We start from the raw sequence: 27,763 nt of genomic DNA on the forward strand, positions 1-27,763 counted from the left end.
GTTTAGTGCAATTTTTAGGAATTTCTTTGTCGTGCACTTTGAAGCTTTGGGCACGTTTCGGGGTCTCGGTCGATGTTAGTGGACATTTCGAAGGACAGAGGACATCTATCGACCAAAAGAAGATTAGACCCAAGAAAGGATACATTGCCCAAGAATCTGATGGAAAATCACCTCATAGTAAGAAATATTTAATATGATAAATCGTTGTTCTGTCGAAATATTTTAAACGCATAATCCGCCATTTTGTTTGTTATCGCTTCACTTGGCGAACCCTGTATTGCACAGTAAGGATAATTTTAGAAATGTAAATCAGCGGTTGCATTAAGAACTAATTTGTCTTTCGATTCCTGTCAACCCTGTATTTTTTAGTCAAGTATATGATTAGCTTTCGATTAAACTAGATCACTCTGAAAGATGACGTCCGACATTTTGAGGCTTGATTTGCTACTATTTTCATTGTATAACCACGGTTTTGTATGGCTAAATATGCACATTTTCGAACAAACTCTATATGTATGTTGTAAAATTATGTTACAGGAGTGTCATCGGAAGAATTCTGAGAAGGTTAGTGAAAAAATTAATATATTTTGGCGATGATTACGTTATAGCTCTCTTTGGCTTGAATCGATGCTCTGGTAACGTTTGCACATGTGGTATGCTAACTTATCGATTTATTGTGTTTTCGCTGTAAAACGCTTAGAAAATCTGAAATATTGTCTGAAATCACAAGATCTGGGTCTTTCCATTGCTATGCTTTGTCTATTTTTATGAAATGTTTTATGATGAGTAAATTGGTCATACACGTTGCTCTCTGTAGTAATTCTAGTCGAGTTGTGATGGTCGGTGCAATTGTAAACTGTGATTTCTACCTGAAATATGCACTTTTTTCTAACAAAACCTATCCTATACCATAAATATGTTATCAGACTGTCATCTGATGAGGTTTTTTCTTGGTTAGTGGCTATTTATATCTTTATTTGGCCGAATTTGTGATAGCTACTGATGGAGTAAAAAACTGGTGGAGTAAAAAAAGTGGTGTCTTTTGCTAACGTGGTTAGCTAATAGATTTACATATTGTGTCTTCCCTGTAAAACATTTTAAAAAACAGAAATGATGGGTTTATTCACAAGATCTGTATCTTTCATCTGGTGTCTTGGACTTGTGATTTAATGATATTTAGATGCTACTATCTACTTGTGAAGCTATGCTAGCTATGCTAATCAGTGTGTGGGGGGGTGGGGGGTGATCCCGGACCCGGGGTAGAGGCTCGTGAAAGGTTATTTAAGAGCGTCTGGCCCAGTGCTCCCAGTTGTCTTGAGAGATGTGGAGGGTCAACTCCTAGTTGGTGCTCCCTATTGGATTTCGAGAAAAACATTCCTTTATCTGATCTTCCCTGTTTTTGTTTTAGCTCCATAATTTTGGTTTGCTTCCTGTCTTTAAGTTTGGTGTGGGTTTTTCTTTTGTTTTCCTCTTAGTGGGCGCTCACAGTGGGTCTCTTTTAGGTCCCAGTTGTTGTTGCTAGGCAACTTTCCAGTGGACACCCCCATGAGCGTTATCACCCCCATCAGAACCCCTCCTAAAACACCACGAGTTTTATTTCGGTTGCTGTCAGAGACTCTTTGTTTGTTCCCACTTTTGTTTGAGCGGCATTATTTGGTTATCTTGGTTATCTTGCTGGGGAACGTAACAGTTGTTTTGCCATGACAGGGTAGGGACCAAAGTGTTTGTCAGCGTTTCCCGTTGGAACCCTTATTGCATTTGAACGTTACATTCATGGTGTTTGCACACAATATATCTCAGTATTTGTTTTTATTTTATACAGTCATTTTTGCTCATCTTTATCAAAGCTGTCAAAAATTATGGACCTGACTAACTGAGATTACCCCCCCAAAAAAAAATAAGTGACAAGAAAAGACGGGTAGAAGGAAAGAAAGAAAGTTGAATTTAGTTGTACATGTATTGGAGTCTTGCTTCACTGAGAGGAGGATCCAGAACTTTGACCAACATTCCTCTTCACTCTAAACCACACACTGGTGCAGAGTTCACTCTCCTTAAGATGTAACAGCTTTAGGATATCATGTTTAAAGGCCTGGGTAAGATGGAAAACCCATCTAGCTGGAAGTGAACGGAGAATATCTGAGGAGAGACAGAGAGTCTGGATTAAAGGCCTGGGTAAAACCCATCTAGCTGGTAGTGAAGGGAGAATATCTGAGGAGATACAGAGAGTCAGGATTAAGTTGTTCCCTATACAGTGATCTAAGGCCAGTTGTGTGATGTTAACTCTATTGGTTACAGTTAGGACAGGGAGAGTCATCTGATCCTGGGTCTGTGAATGGAATTGAGAATGTCTGAAATTCTAATTCTATTCTTGAATTTCTATTAAAAGTAGTAAACAGGATACAGAATTGCAATTCGAATTTGAAGTAAAGGCAAAATAATTGAATTCAGTGAAGTTAAATTAAATTCAAATTCCTCTTCTATTCCATATTATTGTATCGTCTAAACAAATATACATCTACAAAACATTAAACATGTTGTTATATACGTATTGTTGAAAAAAAAAACGTTTTCAAACTCTTAAAATTAATGATCAAGGAAAACAAAACCTGAATGCAAATATTCTAAGTTATTATATTTTGTTCAATATGGGGAAAATACTACATTAGACAGAATGCATTGGTTTAACCCTCAAGTTGACCTTGAGGGCCTTCAAAAAGAAGCCAAACATATTAAATGGAAATACAATGGTCTGTTCTCAGTACTAAAAAGGTTCAAATAATATATGAACGTTGTTTCCATTTAGTATCTGGAAGTGTAACCTGTCAGATTCAATTAAACTCTCTGGAATTTCTTTGAATTGCACTGAATTACATTTTACTTGTACATCTTGTGGGGTGTGGGTAATTAAATCCAAATTCTACATCTTGTGGGGTGTGGGTAATTAAATCCAAATTGTACATCTTGTGGGGTGTGGGTAATTAAATCCAAATTCTACATCTTGTGGGGTGTGGGTAATTAAATCCAAATTCTACATCTTGTGGGGTGTGGGTAATTAAATCCAAATTCTACATCTTGTGGGGTGTGGGTAATTAAATCCAAATTCTACATCTTGTGGGGTGTGGGTAATTAAATCCAAATTCTACATCTTGTGGGGTGTGGGTAATTAAATCCAAATTCTACATCTTGTGGGGTGTGGGTAATTAAATCCAAATTCTACATCTTGTGGGGTGTGGGTAATTAAATCCAAATTCTACATCTTGTGGGGTGTGGGTAATTAAATCCAAATTCTACATCTTGTGGGGTGTGGGTAATTAAATCCAAATTCTACATCTTGTGGGGTGTGGGTAATTACATTCAAATTGTACATCATGACTTGAATACGAGTCAATTCCCAAATTGTGAATTGAGGCCAACCCTGCTGGACACTGATCCAAGGTCAGTTTTAAGGGAGTTGTCCTCTCCTCTTTCAATGGTTTAGGGGGAGTGTAAACTAATCCTAGATCAAGCTAATCCTAGCCCCCCCCCCCCCCCCCCATCCACGTCAATGGGGCTGCAGTGGAGCAGGTCGAGAGTATTCCTGAGTGTTGTAGACACAGAGGAAGACATTGTCCACACACACCCACACTTTTGTGAAGAGGGCACGGCAATGCCTCTTCCACCTCAGGAGGCTGTAAAGATTTGGCACCATTGAGAGAATCTTGACTGGCTGCATCATCGCTTGCTATGGCAACTGTAGCAAAGGGTGGCTACCTTGAAGAATCTCAAATATAAATTATATTTTTACTTGTTTAACACTTTTTTGGTTACTACACGATTCCACATGTGTTATTTCATAGTTTTGATGTCTTCACTATTAATCAACAATGTAGAAAATAGTTTTTTTTCAATAAAGAAAAACCCTTGAATGAGTAGGTGTTTCCAAACTTTGGACTGGTACTGTACGTACACTGACACCCCAACATACACACTCACACTGACACCCCAACATACACACTCACACACAGTCACACTGACACCCCAACATACACACTCACACACAGTCACACTGACACCGCAACATACACACTCACACACAGTCACACTAACACCCCAACATACACACTCACACTGACACCCCAACATACACACTCACACTGACACCCCAACATACACACTCGCACACAGTCACACTGACACCCCAACATACACACTCACACACAGTCACACAGTCACCCCAACATACACACTCGCACACAGTCACACAGTCACCCCAACATACACACTCACACACAGTCACACTGACACCCCAACATACACACTCACACACAGTCACACAGTCACCCCAACATACACACTCACACAGTCACACTGACAGTGACCTAAGACAGTTCCTGTTCCTATGAAATACTACGCAACGTGTTGCCATTGTGAACACACAGTCAACAAGTTGTTTCATACCTTCAATGTGAAAAAGGAGGATTTCAGAGATTGAAAACATGCATTAGTTGTCAATAAGAATCACATGATCAAAAAACAGCCACAGTGAAGGCCTTTTCATTACGACACACAAGAACCATACTTATTCTGTCCGAATAGGAATAAGCACAAGACAATACGTAGTTAAGTGATTTATTGAGAGAGAGGAAAGGGTTCTGAGAGAAGATGAGAGGGAGAGAGGAGAGAAGAAGAGAGGGATAGAGAGAAGAAGAGCAGAGAAGAAGAGAAGGATAGAGAGGGATGGAGAGAGGGATGAGAGAAGAAGAGCGGGGTAGAGCGAAGAAGAGAGGGATGAGAGAGGAATGGAGAGGGAGCGAGAGAAGAAGAGAGGGGCAGAGAGGGATGGAAAGAGGGATGAGAGATGAAGAGGAGGGTAGAGAGGTATGAGGGAGAAGAGAGGGATAGATAGGGATGGAGAGAAGGATATAGAGGGATGGAGAGATGGATAGAGAGGATGGAGAGATGGATAGAGAGGGATGGAGAGGGATAGAGAGGATGGAGAGAATGATAGAAAGGGGATGGAGTGAAGGAGAGAGGGGTAGAGAGGGATGGAGAGAAGGATAGAGAGGGATAGAGAGAAGAAGAGAGGGATGGAGAGAAGAGGAGAGGGGTAGAGAGGGATGGAGAGAAGGGTAGAGAGGGATGAAGAGAAGAAGAGAGGAGTAGAGGGATGGAGAGAATGATAGAGAAGGATGGAGAGAGGGATAGAGAGAAGAAGAGAAAGATAGAGAGAGATGGAGAGAGGGGTAGAGAGAAGAAGAGAGGGGTAGAGAGGGATGGAGAGAGGGGTAAAGAGAAGAAGAGAGGGGTAGAGAGGGATGGAGAGAAGAAGAGAGGGTAGAGAGAGATAGAGAGAAGAAGAGAGGAGTAGAGAGAGATAGAGAGAAGAAGAGAGGAGTAGAGAGAGATAGAGAGAAGAAGAGAGGGATGGAGAGAAGGTAGAAAGGGGTAGAGAGGGATAGAGAGAAGAAGAGAGGGTAGAGAGGGATAGAGAGGGATAGAGAGGGATAGAGAGAGGGATAGAGAGGGATAGAGAGGGGTAGAGAGGGGTAGAGAGGGGTAGAGAGAGGGATAGAGAGGGGTAGAGAGGGGTAGAGAGGGATAGAGAGAGGGATGGAGAGGGATAGAGAGAAGAAGAGAGGGTAGAGAGGGATAGAGAGAGGGGTAGAGAGGGATAGAGAGAGGGGTAGAGAGGGATAGAGAGAAGAAGAGAGGGTAGAGAGGGATAGAGAGGGATAGAGAGGGATAGAGAGAGGGATAGAGAGGGATAGAGAGGGATAGAGAGAGGGATAGAGAGGGATAGAGAGGGGTAGAGAGGGGTAGAGAGGGATAGAGAGAGGGATAGAGAGGGGTAGAGAGGGGTAGAGAGGGATAGAGAGAGGGATGGAGAGGGATAGAGAGAAGAAGAGAGGGTAGAGAGGGATAGAGAGAGGGGTAGAGAGGGATAGAGAGAGGGGTAGAGAGGGATAGAGAGAGGGGTAGAGAGGGATAGAGAGAAGAAGAGAGGGTAGAGAGGGATAGAGAGAGGGGTAGAGAGGGATAGAGAGAAGAAGAGAGGGTAGAGAGGGATAGAGAGAGGGGTAGAGAGGGATAGAGAGAGGGGTAGAGAGGGATAGAGAGAAGAAGAGAGGGTAGAGAGGGATAGAGAGGGATAGAGAGGGATAGAGAGAAGAAGAGAGGGTAGAGAGGGATAGAGAGGGATAGAGAGGGTTGAGAGGGATAGAGAGAGGGGTAGAGGGAGAGAGAGGGGTAGAGAGGGGTAGAGAGAAAAAGAGAGGGTAGAGAGGGATAGAGAGGGTAGAGAGGGGTAGAGAGGGTAGAGAGGGGTAGAGAGGGTAGAGAGGGATAGAGAGGGATAGAGAGGGGTAGAGAGAGGGGTAGAGAGGGATAGAGAGAAGAAGAGAGGGGTAGAGAGGGTAGAGAGGGATAGAGAGAGGGGTAGAGAGGGTAGAGAGAAGAAGAGAGGGGTAGAGAGGGATAGAGAGAGGGATAGAGAGAAGAAGAGAGGGGTAGAGAGGGTAGAGAGGGATAGAGAGAGGGGTAGAGAGGGTAGAGAGAAGAAGAGAGGGGTAGAGAGGGGTAGAGAGGGATAGAGAGAGGGGTAGAGAGGGATAGAGAGGGATAGAGAGAGGGGTAGAGAGGGATAGAGAGAGGGGTAGAGAGGGATAGAGAGAGGGGTAGAGAGGGATAGAGAGAAGAAGAGAGGGTAGAGAGGGATAGAGAGAAGAAGAGAGGGATGGAGAGAAGAAGAGAGGGATAGAGAGAGATGGAGAGAGGAAACTCATACGTACATGCTGGCTGGAGGAGCCAGAGATGTTAATAATTTCAGAATTGGTTCCGTCTGTAAACTACAACCACAACCACACAAACTAGTGTTAGCACTAAGCAGATTAGGGTTAGACCACAGCATTCACCTTTGACGACAAGTAAAACAGAATTTGTCAAAGTTAGCCTGCACTGTATACAGTATTCTGACAAGGCAAATGAATCTATAGCATTCACATACATTTAGACCACACACACTGAGAATAGAATAGACATTCAATGGATGATCACAGTCAGTCAGTCCTCTAAGAGAACACCCAAAACACGTCTACAACAAATACAGGATCTATACATTATCGTAATCGGACAGACAAAGAGATTTAGTGTTTAAACATTGATAACATTGAGAGAGATTGTTGGGTGTTCCTAGAGATGCATCATGACAGCAGCAGACGGAGAAACACAACCCTGATTAAAACATGACAACAGCACATTAAATGGTTTTTAGCATGAAAAGTGTTTACGTGATGCAGTTGTGAAGATGAGAACATTGGGAATGAAATCAGGGCATTGCTAGTTTTGTTGTCCAGCCCATGTGGGTGTAATCGTGGAATCATGACAGAAAAGGAGACCTATATTAGTATTGTTGTTGGTTTCTTACAAACAAAACACACAAAGAGCCAAGTGAACAGTAAAATGACACACTCAGGCGACCCTCACGCCACCCTCAAGACCCTCACACCCTCAACAACCCTATCACCCTCCCAGGATGCCTCAATATACTCCACCACCCATTTTCCCTACTCTCCAACAGTCTGTAAGACACTTTTCTCATGGTGACTACCCTGGAAAACCACTGCAAGCGTAGTGTGAGAGACTCCACCCACTGTAGAGAGACTCCACCCACTGTAGAGAGACTCCACCCACTGTAGAGAGACTCCACCCACTGTAGAGAGACTCCACCCACTGTAGAGAGATTCCACCCACTGTAGAGAGACCCCACCCACTGTAGAGAGACTCCACCCACTGTAGAGAGACTCCACCCACTGTAGAGAGACCCCAGCCACTGTAGAGAGACTCCACCCACTGTAGAGAGACTCCACCCACTGTAGAGAGACTCCACCCACTGTAGAGAGACTCCACCCACTGTAGAGAGACTCCACCCACTGTAAAGAGACTCCACCCACTGTAAAGAGACTCCACCCACTGTAGAGACTCCAGCCACTGTAGAGAGACTCCACCCACTGTAAAGAGACTCCACCCACTGTAAAGAGACCCCAACCACTGTAGAGAGACTCCAACCACTGTAGAGAGACTCCACCCACTGTAGAGAGACTCCACCCACTGTAGAGATACCAACCACTGTAGAGAGACCCCAGCCACTTTAGAGAGACTCCGCCCACTGTAGAGAGACTCCACCCACTGTAGAGAGACTCCAGCCACTGTTTAGTGACTCTACCCACTGTAAAGAGACTCCACCCACTGTAAAGTGACTCCACCCACTGTAAAGAGACTCCCACCCACTGTAAAGAGACTCCCACCCACTGTAAAGAGACTCCACCCACTCTAAAGAGACTCCACCCACTGTAAAAAGACTCCCACCCACTGTAAAGAGACTCCCACCCACTGTAAAGAGACTCCACCCACTCTAAAGAGACTCCACCCACTGTAGAGAGACTCCAACCACTGTAGAGAGACTCCACCCACTGTAGAGAGACTCCACCCACTGTAGATAGACTCCACCCACTGTAGAGAGACCCCAGCCACTTTAGAGAGACTCCACCCACTGTAGAGAGACTCCACCCACTGTAGAGAGACTCCAGCCACTGTTTAGTGACTCTACCCACTGTAAAGAGACTCCACCCACTGTAAAGTGACTCCACCCACTGTAAAGAGACTCCCACCCACTGTAGAGACTCCCACCCCCTGTAAAGAGACTCCACCCACTCTAAAGAGACTCCATCCACTGTAGAGAGACTCCACCCACTGCAAAGTGACTCCACCCACTGTAGAGAGACTCCACCCACTGTAAAGAGACTCCACCCACTGTAGAGAGACTCCACCCACAGTAAAGAGACTCCACCTGCTATCTAAGGCCAACAAGGATAAGAGACAATTAATGTCCCCCCCTTCACAGAAACACACACACAAGGCTTCGGGTATTCCGGCGGCATCGACGCCCCCCTTATTTGGCTGTAATGCCCCATAAAAACAATCTGCCAAAGTGGCCATTGTGCCCTTTGGGCTGAATATAATTATAATTCCCTTCTCCCGGCTTCCAATCGTTGTGCTCCGATACACCTCTCACTCACATGACTCACTCTCACATTTCTAAATTCTTATTAGCCAATGCACGTCACATGATCGGGTCCTTCTCACAGGCATCTCAGCTAAGAAGTAGGCTACAAGTGAAGACGGACACATCGGGGACTCAAACTGCACGTGGGTCCCTCTTATCGAATTCCCCGAGCCGCACATTGAAGATGTTAGAAGAACTGTCCACATTTAGTTTCCGTCAGCCGACAAGATGAGTAACGATCTGCAAAAGGCTGATGCAACAGATCAGAACATTTAGCTTAAAATGTTGATAAACTATTAGGCTATTTCTTCACCTTATAAGAGCAGCAGTGTACACATGGCAGTAGGCTATAAGCGCAAATGTTGTTAACATGGGTTGTTAGTATGGGTTGTTAATACGGGTTGTTAACATGGGTTGTCAATGTTTCTCGAATGTCACATTTCGAAGTTGTTCTACACATCAAATTTCAAAGTGTATCAGGTTAAGTTTAGGAATTAAGTGCCACATTTTTAGGGTTAGGGTTAGGCATAAACTCAGAATGGCCTTCGTGGCCTTCGTGCCCAAGCAGATGGCCTTGGTGCCCTAGCAGATAGCCTTCGTGCCCTAGCAGATGGCCTTCGTGCCCTAGCAGATAGCCTTGGTGCCCTAGCAGATAGCCTTGGTGCCCTAGCAGATGGCCTTGGTGCCCTAGCAGATGGCCTTGGTGCCCTAGCAGATGGCCTTGGTGCCCAAGCAGATGGCCTTGGTGCCCAAGCAGATGGCCTTGGTGCCCTAGCAGTTAGCCTTTGTGCCCTGGCAGACGGCCTTGGTGCCCTAGCAGATTAAGTACCTCTTGAAGGCCAAATGGCCTTGCCCCTAAATTCACGAAATTCCAGGCCTGACACACCCACAGTATTGTATAACTAACCTTGTAGGGACACAAGATTCAGTCCTACTCAAAATCATATTTTCCCTAAACCCGAAACCTAACCCAAACCCCAACCCGAAAACCTAACCTTAACCCTATCTCCTAATCTTATTTCCTAACCCTGTCTCCTAACCACATCTCCTAACCCTAAACCTAACCCTGTCTCCTAACCCTGTCTCCTAACCCTGTCTCCTAACCCTGTCTCCTAACCCTGTCTCCTTACCCTGTCTCCTAACCCTAAACCTTATCTACTAACCCTAACCCTATCTCTTAACCGTAAACCTAACCCTATTTCCTAACCCTATTTCCTAACCCTATGTCCTAACCCTATCTCCTAACCCTATCGCCTAACCCTATCTCTGAACCCTATCTCCTAACCCTAACCCTATCTCCTAACCATATCTATTATCCTTATCCCCTAACCCTATCTCCTAACCATATCTATTATCCTTATCACCTAACCCTATCTCTTAACCCTATCGCCTAACCATATCACCCAACCCTAGCTCCTAACCCTAAACCCAATCCTTTCTCCTAACCCTATCTACTAACTCTAAATCGAATTCTATCTTCTAACTCTATCACCTAAACCTATCTCCTAACCCTAAACCTATATCTCCTAACCCTAAACCTAACTATCTCCTAACCCTAAACCTAACTATCTCCTAACCCTAAACCTAACTATCTCCTAACCCTAAATCTAACTATCTCCTAACCCTATATCCTAACCCTATCTCCTAACCCTAAATCCTAACCCTATCTCCTAACCCTATATCCTAACCCTATATCCTAACCCTATATCCTAACCCTAAACCTGACTATCTCCTAACCCTATCTCCTAACCCTAAACCTAACTATCTCCTAACCCTAATTTCTAACCCTAAACCTAACCCTATTTCCTAACCCTATCTCCTAGCCCTTTCTCTTAACCCTATCTCCTAACCCTAAACCCAACCCTATCTCCTAACCATATCTCTTAACCCTAAACCCAACCCTATCTCCTAACCCTATCTCCTAACCATATCTCTCAACCCTAAACCCAACCCTATCTCCTAACCATATCTCTTAACCCTATTATTTAACCCTAAACCTAACCCTATCTCCTAACCCTATTATTTAACCCTAAACCTAACCCTATCTCCTAACCCTATTATTTAACCCTAAACCTAACCCTATCTCCTAACCCTATTATTTAACCCTAAACCTAACCCTATCTCCTAACCCTATTATTTAACCCTAAACCTAACCCTATCTCCTAACCCTATTATTTAACCCTAAACCTAACCCTATCTCCTAACCCTATTATTTAACCCTAAACCTAACCCTATCTCCTAACACTATTATTTAACCCTAAACCTAACCCTATCTCCTAACCCTAAACCTGACTATCTCCTAACCCTATCTCCTAACCCTAAACCTAACTATCTCCTAACCCTAATTTCTAACCCTAAACCTAACCCTATTTCCTAACCCTATCTCCTAGCCCTTTCTCTTAACCCTATCTCCTAACCCTAAACCCAACCCTATCTCCTAACCATATCTCTTAACCCTAAACCCAACCCTATCTCCTAACCCTATCTCCTAACCATATCTCTCAACCCTAAACCCAACCCTATCTCCTAACCATATCTCTTAACCCTATTATTTAACCCTAAACCTAACCCTATCTCCTAACCCTATTATTTAACCCTAAACCTAACCCTATCTCCTAACCCTAAACCTGACTATCTCCTAACCCTATCTCCTAACCCTAAACCTAACTATCTCCTAACCCTAATTTCTAACCCTAAACCTAACCCTATTTCCTAACCCTATCTCCTAGCCCTTTCTCTTAACCCTATCTCCTAACCCTAAACCCAACCCTATCTCCTAACCATATCTCTTAACCCTAAACCCAACCCTATCTCCTAACCCTATCTCCTAACCATATCTCTCAACCCTAAACCCAACCCTATCTCCTAACCATATCTCTTAACCCTATTATTTAACCCTAAACCTAACCCTATCTCCTAACCCTATTATTTAACCCTAAACCTAACCCTATCTCCTAACCCTATTATTTAACCCTAAACCTAACCCTATCTCCTAACCCTATTATTTAACCCTAAACCTAACCCTATCTCCTAACCCTATTATTTAACCCTAAACCTAACCCTATCTCCTAACCCTATTATTTAACCCTAAACCTAACCCTATCTCCTAACCCTATTATTTAACCCTAAACCTAACCCTATCTCCTAACACTATTATTTAACCCTAAACCTAACCCTATCTCCTAACCCTAAACCCGACTATCTCCTAACCCTATTATTTAACCCTAAACCTAACCCTATCTCCTAACCCTAAACCTGACTATCTCCTAACCCTATTATTTAACCCTAAACCTAACCCTATCTCCTAACCCTAAACCTGACTATCTCCTAACCCTATCTCCTAACCTTAAACCCCTTAGAAATAGCATGTGACATTGTGGGGACTAATGTCTCCAGTTGGTCAAATGTTTGTTTACTTTTCCAATGGGATGTCTGGTCCCCTCTAGTATACTTAAACACACCCACACACAGTCCAGCTTAGAACTAATTTTCCAAACAGTAGCATCACATGTTCTTGCTTTCCCTGCTTCCTGTACTCCCAGGAGTAAGTGAGTAAGTGAGTGTGTGTGTGTGTGTGTGTGTGTGTGTGTGTGTGTGTGTGTGTGTGTGTGTGTGTGTGTGTGTGTGTGTGTGTGTGTGTGTGTGTGTGTGTGTGAGAGAGTGTATGTGAGTGTGTGTGTATGTTAGTCAGTGTGTGTATGTTAGTCAGTGTGTGTGTGTGTGTGTGTGTGTGTGTGTGTGTGTGTGTGTGTGTGTGTGTGTGTGTGTGTGTGTGTGTGTGTGTGTGTGTGTGTGTGTGTGTGTGAGTGTGTGTGTGTGTGTTAGTCAGTGTGTGTGTGTGTGTGTGTGTGTGTGTGTGTGTGTGTGTGTGTGTGTGTGTGTGTGTGTGTGTGTGTGTGTGTGTGTGTGTGTGTGTGTGTGTGTGTGCGTGTGCGTGTGCGTGTGTACTATCCTACGCATCATTTCTAGGTCTTTTTTGTAAAAAAAATTAATCAAATGTTGGTAGAACTGAGCATTGGAACGATGCATCATACAAAAACACACACAGAAGTAAAAACTTTTTTTGTCCCAAAACCCCAAAGCCAGAGTTTGATGACAGTGCATTTTTGTCCTATGAAAACGGTCCCTTGGTGAGAAACCCTACGGCACCATGGCTCTTAGTTTAAGTCTGCACATACACACTGTAGAGCCCCCCCCCCTACACACTGTAGAGCCCCCCCCTACACACTGTAGAGCCCCCCCCTACACACTGTAGAGCCCCCCCCCTACACACTGTAGAGCCCCCCCCCCCTACACACTGTAGAGCCCCCCCCCCTACACACTGTAGAGCCCCCCCCCTACACACTGTAGAGCCCCCCCCCCTACACACTGTAGAGTCCCCCCCCCTACACACTGTAGAGCCCCCCCCCTACACACTGTAGAGCCCCCCCCTACACACTGTAGAGCCCCCCCCTACACACTGTAGAGCCCCCCCTACACACTGTAGAGCCCCCCCCTACACACTGTAGAGCCCCCCCCCTACACACTGTAGAGCCCCCCCCCTACACACTGTAGAGCCCCCCCCCTACACACTGTAGAGCCCCCCCCCCTACACACTGTAGAGCCCCCCCCCCTACACACTGTAGAGCCCCCCTCCCTACACGCTGTAGAGCCCCCCCCTACACACTGTAGAGCCCCCCCCCTACACACTGTAGAGCCCCCCCCTACACACTGTAGAGCCCCCCCCCCCCTACACGCTGTAGAGCCCCCCCCTACACACTGTAGAGCCCCCCCCCTACACGCTGTAGAGCCCCCCCCCCCTACACGCTGTAGAGCCCCCCCCCCTACACGCTGTAGAGCCCCCCCATACACACTGTAGAGCCCCCCCCCCTACACACTGTAGAGCCCCCCCCTACACGCTGTAGAGCCCCCCCCCCCTACACGCTGTAGAGCCCCCCCCCCCTACACGCTGTAGAGCCCCCCCCCTACACGCTGTAGAGCCCCCCCCCCTACACGCTGTAGAGCCCCCCCCCCTACACGCTGTAGAGCCCCCCCCTACACACTGTAGAGCCCCCCCTACACACTGTAGAGCCCCCCCCCTACACGCTGTAGAACCCCCCCCCTACACGCTGTAGAGCCCCCCCATACACACTGTAGAGCCCCCCCCTACACACTGTAGAGCCCCCCCCTACACACTGTAGAGCCCCCCCCCCCTACACGCTGTAGAGCCCCCCCCTACACACTGTAGAGCCCCCCCCCTACACGCTGTAGAGCCCCCCCCCCCTACACGCTGTAGAGCCCCCCCCCCCCTACACGCTGTAGAGCCCCCCCATACACACTGTAGAGCCCCCCCCCTACACACTGTAGAGCCCCCCCCCTACACGCTGTAGAGCCCCCCCCCCCCTACACGCTGTAGAGCCCCCCCCCCCTACACGCTGTAGAGCCCCCCCCTACACGCTGTAGAGCCCCCCCCCCTACACGCTGTAGAGCCCCCCCCCTACACGCTGTAGAGCCCCCCCCTACACACTGTAGAGCCCCCCCCCCCTACACGCTGTAGAGCCCCCCCTACACGCTGTGCAGCCCCACATACACACTGGTTTCCTCGGGTCTCGATGTGGTCGCAGGCCTCTCATTTGTGTGAACCCCAAACGATGCCTTCTACTAAGCTACAGTGCATCGGAGAAAGTATTCAGACCTCTTGACTTATTACACAATTTGTTATGTTACAGCCTTATTCTAAAATGGATTAAATAACAACATGTACTCATTAATCTACACACAATTACTCTATAATGACAAAGCAAAAACGTTTTTTTTTTTTATATTTTGCAAATGTATAAAAAATAAAAACAGAAATACCTTATTTACTTAAGTATTCAGACCCTTGGCTATGAGACACAAAATTGAGCTCAGGTGGATCCTGTTTCCATTGATCATCCTTGAGATGTTTCTACAACTTGATTATAGTCCACCTGTGGTAAATTCAATTGATTGGACATTATTTGGAAAGGCACACACCTGTCTATATAAGGTCCCATAGTTGACAGTGGATGTCAGAGCAAAAACCAAGCCATGAGGTCGAAGGAATTGCCCGTAGAGCTCCGAGACAGGATTGTGTCGAGGCACAGATCTGGGGAAGGGTACCAAAAAATTTCTCCAGCATTGAAGGTCCCCAAGAACACAGTGGCCTCCATCATTCTTAGATGGAAGAAGTTTGGAACCACCAAGACTCTTCCTAGAGCTGGCCGCCTGGCTAAACTGAGCAATCGGGGGAGAAGGACCTTGGTCAGGGAGGTACCAAGAACTCGATGGTCACTCTGACAGAACTCTGACAGAGTTCCTCTGTGGGGATGGGAGAACCTTCCAGAAGGACAGCCATCTCTGCAGCACACCACCAATCAAACAGATGCCACTCCTCAATAAAAGGCACATAACAGCCCTCTTGGAGTTTGCCAAAAGGCACCTAAAGACTGACTGCTGAGAAACAAGATTGTCTGGTCTGATGACACCAAGATTGAACTCTTTGGCCTGAATGCCAAGCGTCACGTCTGAAGGAAACCTGGCACCATCCCTATGGTGAAACATGGTCTTGGCAGCATCATGCTGTGGGAATGTTTCTCAGCAGCAGGGACTGGGAGACTAGTCAGGATAGGGGGAAAGATGAGCAGAACAAAGTACAGAGAGATCCTTGATGAAAACCTGCTCCAGAGCTCCTCAGGACCTCAGACTGGGGCGAAGGTTCACCTTCCAACAGGACAACGACCCCAAGCACACAGCCAAGATAATGCAGGGGTGGCTTTGGGACAAGTCTCTGAATGTCCTAAAGTGGCCCAGCCAGAGCCCGGCCTTGAAACCAATCGAACATCTCTTGAGAGACCTGAAAATAGCTGTGCAGCGACGCTCCCCATCCGACCTGACAGAGCTTGAGAGGATCTGCAGAGAAGAAATGGAGAAACTCCCCAAATACAGGTGTGCCAAGCTTGAAGCATCATACCCAAGAAGACTTGAGGCTGTAATCGCTGCCAAAGGTGTTTCAACAACGTACTGAGTAAAGGGTCTGTATTCTTATGTAAAATGTGATATTTCAGTTGTTTCTTTTTAATACATTTGCAAAAATGTTTACCCATTTTAGAATAAGGCAAAAATATTTTGTCAAGGGGTCTGAATACTTTCTGAATGCATTGTATTTGGAATTGTTTTAAGAAGGTCATACCAAGGATCGTTAGTCTTATATTGGGCAGAAAGCTTAAATTATTGCTAATCTAACTGCACTGTCCAATTTACAGTAGCTATTACAGTGACATAATACCATGCTATTGTTTGAGGAGAGCGACCAACAACAAAACTTTTATCACGGCAACTGGTTTGATACATTCACCTCTGAAGGTAAATAATGTACCTTTACATTCAGTAATATACTGCTCTGATTTGTCACCTGTTAACTAACCATTTGAAACTAAGAGACTTCTGTTGTGTTAACTAACTTTAAGAAACTAAGAGACTTCTGATGTGTTAACTAACTTTAAGAAACTAAGAGACTTCTCAGATGTGCTAACTTAAGTTCGTTAACACATGAGTCTACGAGATTTTCTTAATAATTAGCTAAGAGACTTCTGATGTGTTAACTAACTTTAAGAAACTAAGAGACTTCTGATGTGTTAACTAACTTTAAGAAACTAAGAGACTTCTGATGTGTTAACTAACTTTAAGAAACTAAGAGACTTCTGATGTGTTAACTAACTTTAAGAAACTAAGAGACTTCTGATGTGTTAACTAACTTTAAGAAACTAAGAGACTTCTGATGTGTTAACTAACTTTAAGAAACTAAGAGACTTCTGATGTGTTAACTAACTTTAAGAAACTAAGAGACTTCTGATGTGTTAACTAACTTTAAGAAACTAAGAGACTTCTGATGTGTTAACTAACTTTAAGAAACTAAGAGACTTCTGATGTGTTAACTAACTTTAAGAAACTAAGAGACTTCTGATGTGTTAACTAACTTTAAGAAACTAAGAGACTTCTGATGTGTTAACTAACTTTAAGAAACTAAGAGACTTCTGATGTGTTAACTAACTTTAAGAAACTAAGAGACTTCTGATGTGTTAACTAACTTTAAGAAACTAAGAGACTTCTGATGTGTTAACTAACTTTAAGAGACTAAGAGACTTCTGATGTGTTAACTAACTTTAAGAGACTAAGAGACTTCTGATGTGTTAACTAACTTTAAGAAACTAAGAGACATCTGATGTGTTAACTAACTTTAAGAAACTAAGAGACTTCTGATGTGTTAACTAACTTTAAGAAACTAAGAGACTTCTGTTGTGTTAACTAACTTTAAGAGACTAAGAGACTTCTGATGTGTTAACTAACTTTAAGAAACTAAGAGACTAAGAGACCGCTGTTGTGTTAACTAACTTTAAGAAACTAAGAGACTTCTGATGTGTTAACTAACTTTAAGAAACTAAGAGACTTCTGATGTGTTAACTAACTTTAAGAAACTAAGAGACTTCTGATGTGTTAACTAACTTTAAGAGACTTCTGTTGTGTTAACTAACTTTAAGAAACTAAGAGACTTCTGATGTGTTAACTAACTTTAAGAAACTAAGAGACTCCTGTTGTGTTAACTAACTTTAAGAAACTAAGAGACTTCTGATGTGTTAACTAACTTTAAGAGACTAAGAGACTTCTGTTGTGTTAACTATCTTTAAGAAACTAAGAGACTCCTGTTGTGTTAACTAACTTTAAAGAAACTAAGAGACTTCTGTTGTGTTAACTAACCATTTGAATCTAAGCGGTGCAGGGTAAAGGTTATGATAATGTCTAGTCTTACTCCGATGTGAAACCGAAAAATGTCATTGAAACCTTCCCTCTCCTGCTCTGTCCTTTGTCAGTTAACTAAAACTAAAAACCAGCCAACGTCTTAGATTGTCTCAATGTCTGTGTGTAGATTAGTTTGAAGGAAAACGTGACAAGGCTAGAGGAAAATATATGTGTACGTGCCATTTTTTTGTGTGTGTGTGTGTGTGTGTGTGTGTGTGTGTGTGTGTGTGTGTGTGTGTGTGTGTGTGTGTGTGTGTGTGTGTGTGTGTGTGTGTACAAACAGGAGCGTAACTAAACTCGCTCCAACAATGATGATGCAGCCCACGTTTCTGCAGATGGTGGTCATTGTAGAAACCGCAAGACTCGAGGTTGTCTCCACTCGTTTAAAACTCTCCACCTCTCTCTATCTCTCTCCATCTCTCTTCCCTCTCCCCCTCTCTCTTTCTCTCTCCTTCCTCTTCCCTCTCCCCCTCTCTCTTTCTCTCCCCTCTCTCTCTTCCCTCTCCCCCTCTCTCTTTCTCTCTCCTTCTCTTCCTCTCCCCCTCTCTCTTTCTCTCCCTCTCTCTCTTCCCTCTCCCTCTCTCTTTCTCTCTCCTTCTCTCTTCCCTCTCCCTCTCTCTTTCCTTCTCTCCCTCTCCCCCTCTCTCTCTCCTTCTCTCTTCCCTCTCCCCATCTCTCTTTCTCTCTCCTCTCTTCCCTCTCCCCCTCTCTCTATCTCTCTCCTTCTCTCTTCCCTCTCCCCCTCTTTCTTTCTCTCTCCTTCTCTCTTCCCTCTCCCACTCTCTCTTTCTCGCTCCTTCTCTCTTCCCTCTCTCCCTCTCTCTTTCTCTCTCCTTCTCTCTTCCCTCTCCCCCTCTCTCTTTCTCTCCCATCTCTCTCTTCCCTCTCCCCCTCTCTCTTTCTCTCCCCCTCTCTCTTTCTCTCTCCTTCTCTCTTCCCTCTCCCCCTCTCTCTTTCTCTCTCCTTCTCTCTTCTCTCTTCCCTCTCCCCCTCTTTCTCTTTCTCTCTCCTTCTCTCTTCCCTCTCCCCCTCTCTCTTTCTCGCTCCTTCTCTCTTCCCTCTCCCCCTCTCTCTTTCTCGCTCCTTCTCTCTTCCCTCTATCCCTCTCTCTATCTCTCTCCTTCTCTCTTCCCTCTCCCCCTCTCTCTTTCTCTCTCCTTCTCTCTTCCCTCTCCCCCTCTCTCTTTCTCTCTCCTTCTCTCTTCCCTCTCCCCCCTCTCCTTTCTCTCTCCTTCTCTCTTCCCTCTCCCCCTCTCTCTTTCTCTCTCCTTCTCTCTTCCCTCTCCCCCCTGTCTCTCCTTTCTCTCTCTCTTCACCCTTTCTTCTCTTTATCCAGTGATTTAAAAGCACAGAGACAGGAGGGTTACAACTGGGACATGGAAACCATTTTCCAATCTCCTTAATCCCAAATCTCTTATTTTATTCTCCAAAATCTCTCCTTTTCTTTCCTCTTCTGACATTCCCTCTATTGTTTGTATTTTAGTAGGTCGTCACGCTGAGGAATTGCCAATATCTCTGGTTGTTACCCAGTCTGTTTGTATTTTAGTAGGTCGTCACGCTGAGGAATTGACAATATCTCTGGTTGTTACACAGTCTGTTTGTATTTTAGTAGGTCGTCACGCTGAGGAATTGCCAATATCTCTGGTTGTTACACAGTCTGTTTGTATTTTAGTAGGTCGTCACGCTGAGGAATTGACGATATCTCTGGTTGTTACACAGTCTGTTTGTATTTTAGTAGGTCGTCACGCTGAGGAATTGACGATATCTCTGGTTGTTACACAGTCTGTTTGTATTTTAGTAGGTCGTCACGCTGAGGAATTGACGATATCTCTGGTTGTTACACAGTCTGTTTGTATTTTAGTAGGTCGTCACGGTGAGGAATTTACAATATCTCTGGTTGTTACACAGTCTGTTTGTATTTTAGTAGGTCGTCACGGTGAGGAATTGACGATATCTCTGGTGGTTACCCAGTCTGTTTGTATTTTAGTAGGTCTTGACGCTGAGGAATTGACGATATCTCTGGTTGTTACACCGTCTGTTTGTATTTTAGTAGCTCGTCACGCTGAGGAATTGACGATATCTCTGGTTGTTACACCGTCTGTTTGTATTTTAGTAGGTCGTCACGCTGAGGAATTGACAATATCTCTGGTTGTTACCCAGTCCGTTTGTATTTTAGTAGGTCGTCACGCTGAGGAATTGACAATATCTCTGGTGGTTACCCAGTCTGTTTGTATTTTAGTAGGTCGTCACGCTGAGGAATTGACCATATCTCTGGTGGTTACCCTCTGTTCTGACTTTCCATCTAATGAGCTGGTCGTTTTTCAGAGAACAAGACTCCATGTTCACTTCCAGGCCAAATGTACAGTTTCTAGCCACTAGAAAACCCCAGCTGTCTGGCCTCTGAGTTAAGGGTGAAATACCAGAGGAGGGTGTAAGTACCAGACGGGGTATCAATCTACCACGTACTAGTGTCCTCATCACACAGGCAAATCTGTAACCTGTAACCGCTTCAGGGCCATGATCTCTGACACCATGGCAACAGTACCTTTCTGTTCTGCAGGCTTTACCATGGCAACAGTAGCTCTCTGTGCTGCACGCCTTACCATGGCAATGGTACCTTTCTGTGCTGCAGGCCTTACCATGGCAACAGTAGCTCTCTGTGCTGCACGCCTTACCATGGCAACAGTACCTTTCTGTGCTGCAGGCCTTACCATGGCAACAGTAGCTCTCTGTGCTGCAGGCCTTACCATGGCAACAGTAGCTCTCTGTGCTGCAGGCCTTACCATGGCAACAGTGCCTAATACAGAACAAATTCTTCCAATGTTTCCCTCACACTGTCATGCCACCGGTACCTCTGGGTCCAGGCTTGCCAATAGGACCTCCTAAACCAGCCTCACACCCAGCCTCACTGTGGCAATATTACCTAATGTATGACTACATGAGCCAGCAGCCCTGAAGTACAGGCAACCCCCAGCCAATCACTAAGGCAGTCCCTGACCTCACTACCATGGCAACAGTACCTACTGTATGACGCAATTCTGCCATCACACGGTCATGCCAAAGGTACGTCTGTGTCCAGGCCTGACAGTTCTTCCCCTGACTGCCCACACCAGCCCTGAAGTACAGGCATCCCCATAACCACATGACTTTACTACAGTTCAGGATGATTTCTGTCCTTAGTACAGGCATCCCCATAACCACAGGACTTCACTACAGTTCAGGATGACTTCTGTCCTTAGTACAGGCATCCCCATAACGACAGGACTTTACCACAGGACTTTACTACAGTTCAGGATGACTTCTGTCCTTATTACAGGCATCCCCATAACCACAGGACTTTACTACAGTTCAGGATGACTTCTGTCCTTAGTACAGGCATCTCCATAACGACAGGACTTTACTACAGTTCAGGATGACTTCTGTCCTTAGTACAGGCATCCCCATAACCACAGGACTTTACTACAGTTCAGGATGGTTTCTGTCCTTAGTACAGGCATCCCCATAACCACAGGACTTTACTACAGTTCAGGATGGTTTCTGTCCTTAGTACAGGCATCCCCATAACCACAGGACTTTACTACAGTTCAGGATGACTTCTGTCCTTAGTACAGGCATCCTCATAACCACAGGACTTTACTACAGTTCAGGATGGTTTCTGTCCTTAGTACAGGCATCCCCATAACCACAGGACTTTACTACAGTTCAGGATGACTTCTGTCCTTAGTACAGGCATCCCCATAACCACAGGACTTTACTACAGTTCAGGATGACTTCTGTCCTTAGTACAGGCATCTCCATAACCACAGGACTTTACTACAGTTCAGGATGACTTCTGTCCTTAGTACAGGCATCCCCATAACCACAGGACTTTACTACAGTTCAGGATGACTTCTGTCCTTAGTACAGGCATCCCCATAACCACAGGACTTTACTACAGTTCAGGATGACTTCTGTCCTTAGTATAGGCATCTCCATAACGACAGGACTTTATTACAGTTCAGGATGACTTCTGTCCTTAGTACAGGCATCCCCATAACCACAGGACTTTACTACAGTTCAGGATGACTTCTGTCCTTAGTACAGGCATCCCCATAACGACAGGACTTTACTACAGTTCAGGATGGTTTCTGTCCTTAGTACAGGCATCCCCATAACGACAGGACTTTACTACAGTTCAGGATGACTTCTGTCCTTAGTACAGGCATCTCCATAACGACAGGACTTTACTACAGTTCAGGATGACTTCTGTCCTTAGTACAGGCATCTCCATAACCACAGGACTTTACTACAGTTCAGGATGACTTCTGTCCTTAGTACAGGCATCCCCATAACCACAGGACTTTACTACAGTTCAGGATGGTTTCTGTCCTTAGTACAGGCATCCCCATAACCACAGGACTTTACTACAGTTCAGGATGACTTCTGTCCTTAGTACAGGCATCCCCATAACGACAGGACTTTACTACAGTTCAGGATGACTTCTGTCCTTAGTACAGGCATCCCCATAACCACAGGACTTTACTACAGTTCAGGATGACTTCTGTCCTTAGTACAGGCATCCCCATAACCACAGGACTTATCTACAGTTCAGGATGACTTCTGTCCTTAGTACAGGCATCTCCATAACGACAGGACTTTACTACAGTTCAGGATGACTTCTGTCCTTAGTACAGGCATCCCCATAACCACAGGACTTTATCTACAGTTCAGGATGACTTCTGTCCTTAGTACAGGCATCCCCATAACCACAGGACTTTACCACAGGACTTTACTACAGTTCAGGCTGACTTCTGTCCTTAGTACAGGCATCCCCATAACCACAGGACTTTACTACAGTTCAGGATGGTTTCTGTCCTTAGTACAGGCATCCTCATAACCACAGGACTTTACTACAGTTCAGGATGACTTCTGTCCTTAGTACAGGCATCCCCCTGTACCCTGCCCTGTACCCTGCCCTGTACCCAGCCCTGTACCCAGCCCAATACAACCCTGTACCCAGCCTTGTACCCAGCCCTGTACCCAACCCAATACAGCCCAATACAACCCTGTACCCAGCCTTGTACCCAGCCCTGTACCCAACCCAAAACAACCCTGTACCCAGCCCTGTACCCAACCCAATACAACCCTGTACGCTGCCCTGTACCCAGCCCTGTACCCAGCCCAAAACAACCCTGTACCCAGCCCAATAAAGCCCAAAACAACCCCTGTACCCAGCCCTGTACCCAGCCCTGTACCCAGCCCAAAACAACCCTGTACCCAGCCCTGTACCCAGCCCAAAACAACCCTGTACCCAGCCCTGTACCCGGCCCAAAACAACCCTGTACCCAGCCTTGTACCCAGCCCTGTACCCAGCCCAACACAGCCCATACCCAGCACAACACAACCCTGTACCCAGCCCAACACAACCCTGTACCCAACCCTGTACCCAGCCCTGTACCCAGCCCAACACAACCCTGTACCCAGCCCTGTACCCAGCCCTGTACCCAACCCAATACAACCCTGTACCCAGCCCTGTACCCAGCCCTGTACCCAGCCATGTACCCAGCCAAACACAACCCTGTACCCAGCCCAAAACAACCCTGTACCCAGCCCTGTACCCAACCCAATACAACCCTGTACCCTGCCCTGTACCCTGCCCTGTACCCAGCCCTGTACCCTGCCCTGTACCCAGCCTTGTACCCAGCCCAAAACAACCCTGTACCCAGCCCAGTACCCAGCCCTGTACCCAGCCCAACACAGCCCCGTTCCCAGCCCAACACAGCCCTGTACCCAGCCCTGTACCCAGCCCTGTACCCAGCCCAACACAACCCTGTACCCAGCCCTGTACCCAGCCCCGTAACCAGCCCAACACAACCCTGTACCCAGCCCTGTACCCAGCCTTGTACCCAACCCAATACAACCCTGTACCGAGCCCTGTACCCAGCCCTGTACCCAGCCCTGTACCCAGCCCTGTACCCAGCCCAACACAACCCTGTACCCAGCCCTGTACCCAGCCCTGTACCCAGCCCTGTACCCAGCCCTGTACCCAGCCCAACACAACCCTGTACCCAGCCCTGTACCCAACCCTGTACCCAACCCAGTACCCAACCCAACCCAACACAACCCTGTACCCAACCCGAATACAACCCTGTACCCAACCCAGTACCCAACCCAACCCAACACAACCCTGTACCCAACCCGAATACAACCCTATACCCAACCCAGTACCCAACCCAACCCAACACAACCCTGTACCCAACCCAGTACCCAACCCAACCCAACACAACCCTGTACCCAATCCGATACAACCCTGTACCCAGCCCCGTACCCAGCCCTGTACCCAGTCAACACAACCCTGTACCCAGCTCTGTACCCAACCCAAAACAGCCCTGTACCCAGCCCTGTACCCAGCTCTGTACCCAGCCCTGTACCCAACCCAAAACAGCCCTGTACCCAGCCCTGTACCCAGCCCTGTACCCAGCCCTGTATCCAGCCCTGTACCCAGCCCTGTACCCAGCCCTGTACCCAACCCAAAACAGCCCTGTACCCAGCCCTGTACCCAGCTCTGTACCCAGCCCTGTACCCAACCCAAAACAGCCCTGTACCCAGCCCTGTACCCAGCCCTGTACCCAGCCCTGTACCCAGCCCTGTATCCAGCCCTGTACCCAGCCCTGTAGGGTCATGGAGATTTAGAACCAGTGTCATGAGATATAGGACCAGGGTCATGAGATATAAGACCAGGGCCATGAGATATGGGAGCAGGGTCATGAGATATACTCTAGGACCAGGGTCATGAGATATAGGACCAGGGTCATGAGATATAGGACCAGAGTCATGAGATATACTGTAGGACCAGGGTCAAGAGATATACTGTAGGACCAGTGTCATGAGATATACTGTAGGACCAGGGTCATGAGATATAGGACCAGGGTCATGAGATATAGGACCAGGGTCATGAGATATAGGACCAGGGTCATGAGATATAGGACCAGGGTCGTGAGATATACTGTAGGACCAGGGTCATGAGATATACTGTAGGACCAGGGTCATGAGATATAGGACCAGGGTCATGAGCTATAGGAGCAGGGTCATGAGATATAGGAGCAGGGTCATGAGATATAGGAGCAGGGTCATGAGATATAGGACCAGGGTCATGAGATATACTGTAGGACCAGGCTCATGAGATATACTGTAGGACCAGTGTCATGAGATATAGGACCAGGGTCATGAGATATAGGACCAGGGTCATGAGATATAGGACCAGGGTCATGAGATATAGGACCAGGGTCGTGAGATATACTGTAGGACCAGGGTCATGAGATATACTGTAGGACCAGGGTCATGAGATATAGGACCAGGTTCATGAGCTATAGGAGCAGGGTCATGAGATATAGGAGCAGGGTCATGAGCTATAGGAGCAGGATCATGAGATATAGGACCAGGGTCATGAGATATACTGTAGGACCAGGGTCATGAGATATACTGTAGGACCAGTGTCATGAGATATAGGACCAGGGTCATGAGATATAGGACCAGGGTCATGAGATATAGGACCAGGGTCATGAGATATAGGACCAGGGTCGTGAGATATACTGTAGGACCAGGGTCATGATATATACTGTAGGACCAGGGTCATGAGCTATATGACCAGGGTCATGAGATATAGGACCAGGGTCATGAGCTATAGGAGTAGGGTCATGAGATATAGGACCAGGGTCATGGAGAGATTAGGACCAGGGTCATGAGCTATAGGAGCAGGATCATGAGATATAGGAGCAGGGTCATGGAGAGATTAGGACCAGGGTCATGAGCTATGGGAGCAGGGTCATGAGATATAGGAGCAGGGTCATGAGATATAGGAGCAGGGTCATGAGCTATAGGAGCAGGGTCATGAGATATAGGAGCAGGGTCATGAGCTATAGGAGCAGGATCATGAGATATAGGACCAGGGTCATGAGATATAGGACCAGGGTCATGAGATATAGGACCAGGGTCATGAGATATAGGACCAGGGTCGTGAGATATACTGTAGGACCAGGGTCATGAGATATACTGTAGGACCAGGGTCATGAGATATAGGAGCAGGGTCATGAGCTATAGGAGCAGGATCATGAGATATAGGACCAGGGTCATGAGCTATAGGAGCAGGGTCATGAGCTATAGGAGCAGGGTCATGAGCTATAGGAGCAGGGTCATGAGATATAGGAGCAGGGTCATGAGCTATAGGAGTAGGGTCATGAGATATAGGACCAGGGTCATGAGATATACTGTAGGACCAGGGTCATGAGATATACTGTAGGACCAGTGTCATGAGATATAGGACCAGGGTCATGAGATATAGGACCAGGGTCATGAGATATAGGACCAGGGTCATGAGATATAGGACCAGGGTCGTGAGATATACTGTAGGACCAGGGTCATGAGATATACTGTAGGACCAGGGTCATGAGATATAGGAGCAGGGTCATGAGATATAGGACCAGGGTCATGAGCTATAGGAGTAGGGTCATGGAGATGACTGAGCTCAGGGTCAGGCGAGAGGTCAGGGGTGGGTGTAGGTTGTGTAAACTTCACACTGCAAGGAGATTGCATGTAACTTAATTAACATTTTCTATTTCTTTAAGTTATTGGACTATAAAGTACATATTCTGTTAACTGTCTGCTCTTTCTCTACCGTATCAGCACTCACACAGGTCAAAGGAACATGTTGGAGAGAGATCAACGTATCAGGACTCACACAGGTCAAAGGAACATGTTGGAGAGAGATCAACGTATCAGGACTCACACAGGTCAAAGGAACATGTTGGAGAGAGATCAACGTATCAGGACTCACACAGGTCAAAGGAACATGTTGGAGAGAGATCAATTCCCATCGTCATCTTCTCCTGTTTTTTTTACCTTGTGTGAAATGCTCATGAAGTTGAATTTGTTGGTTGGTTGGTTGATCGATCTGTTGGTTCATTGGTTGTTTGATTGACTGATTGATCAATCGATTGGTTGACAGGTGACAGAGCCTACCTGTGAGGTGATGAGGGGTTCCTTGTCATCGATGTCGATCAGAACATCGTCACGGGGTGTCTGGACATTCGCCTCTGAATAACACATAGAGCAGAAGGTTCTTAATGGTCCACGTGATAACAACATTCTCCTCTGAATAACACATAGAGCAGAAGGTTCATAATGGTCCACGTGATAACAACATTCTCCTCTGAATAACACATAGAGCAGAAGGTTCATAATGGTCCACGTGATAACAACATTCTCCTCTGAATAACACATAGAGCAGAAGGTTCATAATGGTCCACGTGATGACAACATTCTCCTCTGAATAACACATAGAGCAGAAGGTTCATAATGGTCCACGTGATGACAACATTCTCCTCTGAATAACACATAGAGCAGAAGGTTCATAATGGTCCACGTGATAACAACATTCTCCTCTGAATAACACATAGAGCAGAAGGTTCTTAATGGTCCACGTGATGACGTTTCAAGGACAGTGATATGCTTTATGTTGTCTTATGTAATCTTCCTTTATCAATAAACACCATATTGTCTTTACACCCATTAACTCAACTTCCTCCCCTTTCCCCTACTGCTTTCATCTCTTCTTCCTCTAGCCCCTCCTCCTCTCTCTATCCCTCTCTTACCAAGCTCGTCCTCTTCCTCCTCCCCATCTTCCTCAGGGGTACAGCGATAGTCCTCCAGGTTCCTGATGGTACACTGTCCCACCACCGGTTTCCTCCCAAACTGTCTGTTGTCTATGATCTTCAGAATGATAGGTGGCATATACAGCTCCTCACAGGGCAGTCTCTGGAGAGAAGAGAAGAGGGGAGAGGAGGATGAGAGAGGAGAAGAGAGGAGGGGAGAGGAGGAGGGGGGAGGGGACAGGAGGTGAGAGAAGTAGAGAGGAGGAGGAGAGAGGAGGGGACAGGAGGAGAGAGG

At 46.2% G+C, this 27,763-nt stretch overlaps 1 protein-coding gene across 9 annotated transcripts in view; it reads right to left on the reverse strand.

The window, feature by feature from the left end:
• Window positions 1-27,763, reverse strand: part of dysf (dysferlin, limb girdle muscular dystrophy 2B (autosomal recessive)) — a 210,889-nt gene that overhangs the window by 37,900 nt on the left and 145,226 nt on the right. For 6 of the 9 annotated variants that reach the window (XM_071379261.1, XM_071379260.1, XM_071379258.1 and 3 more), the window contains 3 exons: window positions 27,469-27,631; window positions 26,837-26,910; window positions 6,768-6,824 (listed from right to left, as the gene is read on the reverse strand). In XM_071379261.1, the coding sequence (XP_071235362.1) occupies window positions 6,768-6,824; window positions 26,837-26,910; window positions 27,469-27,631 (294 nt within the window). The remainder of the gene's footprint in view (window positions 1-6,767; window positions 6,825-26,836; window positions 26,911-27,468; window positions 27,632-27,763) is intronic. The other 3 variants (XM_071379265.1, XM_071379264.1, XM_071379262.1) reach the window with 1 other exon arrangement.

Source organism: Salvelinus alpinus, chromosome 31 (genome assembly GCF_045679555.1).
Source record: "Salvelinus alpinus chromosome 31, SLU_Salpinus.1, whole genome shotgun sequence".
NCBI lineage: Eukaryota > Metazoa > Chordata > Actinopteri > Salmoniformes > Salmonidae > Salvelinus > Salvelinus alpinus.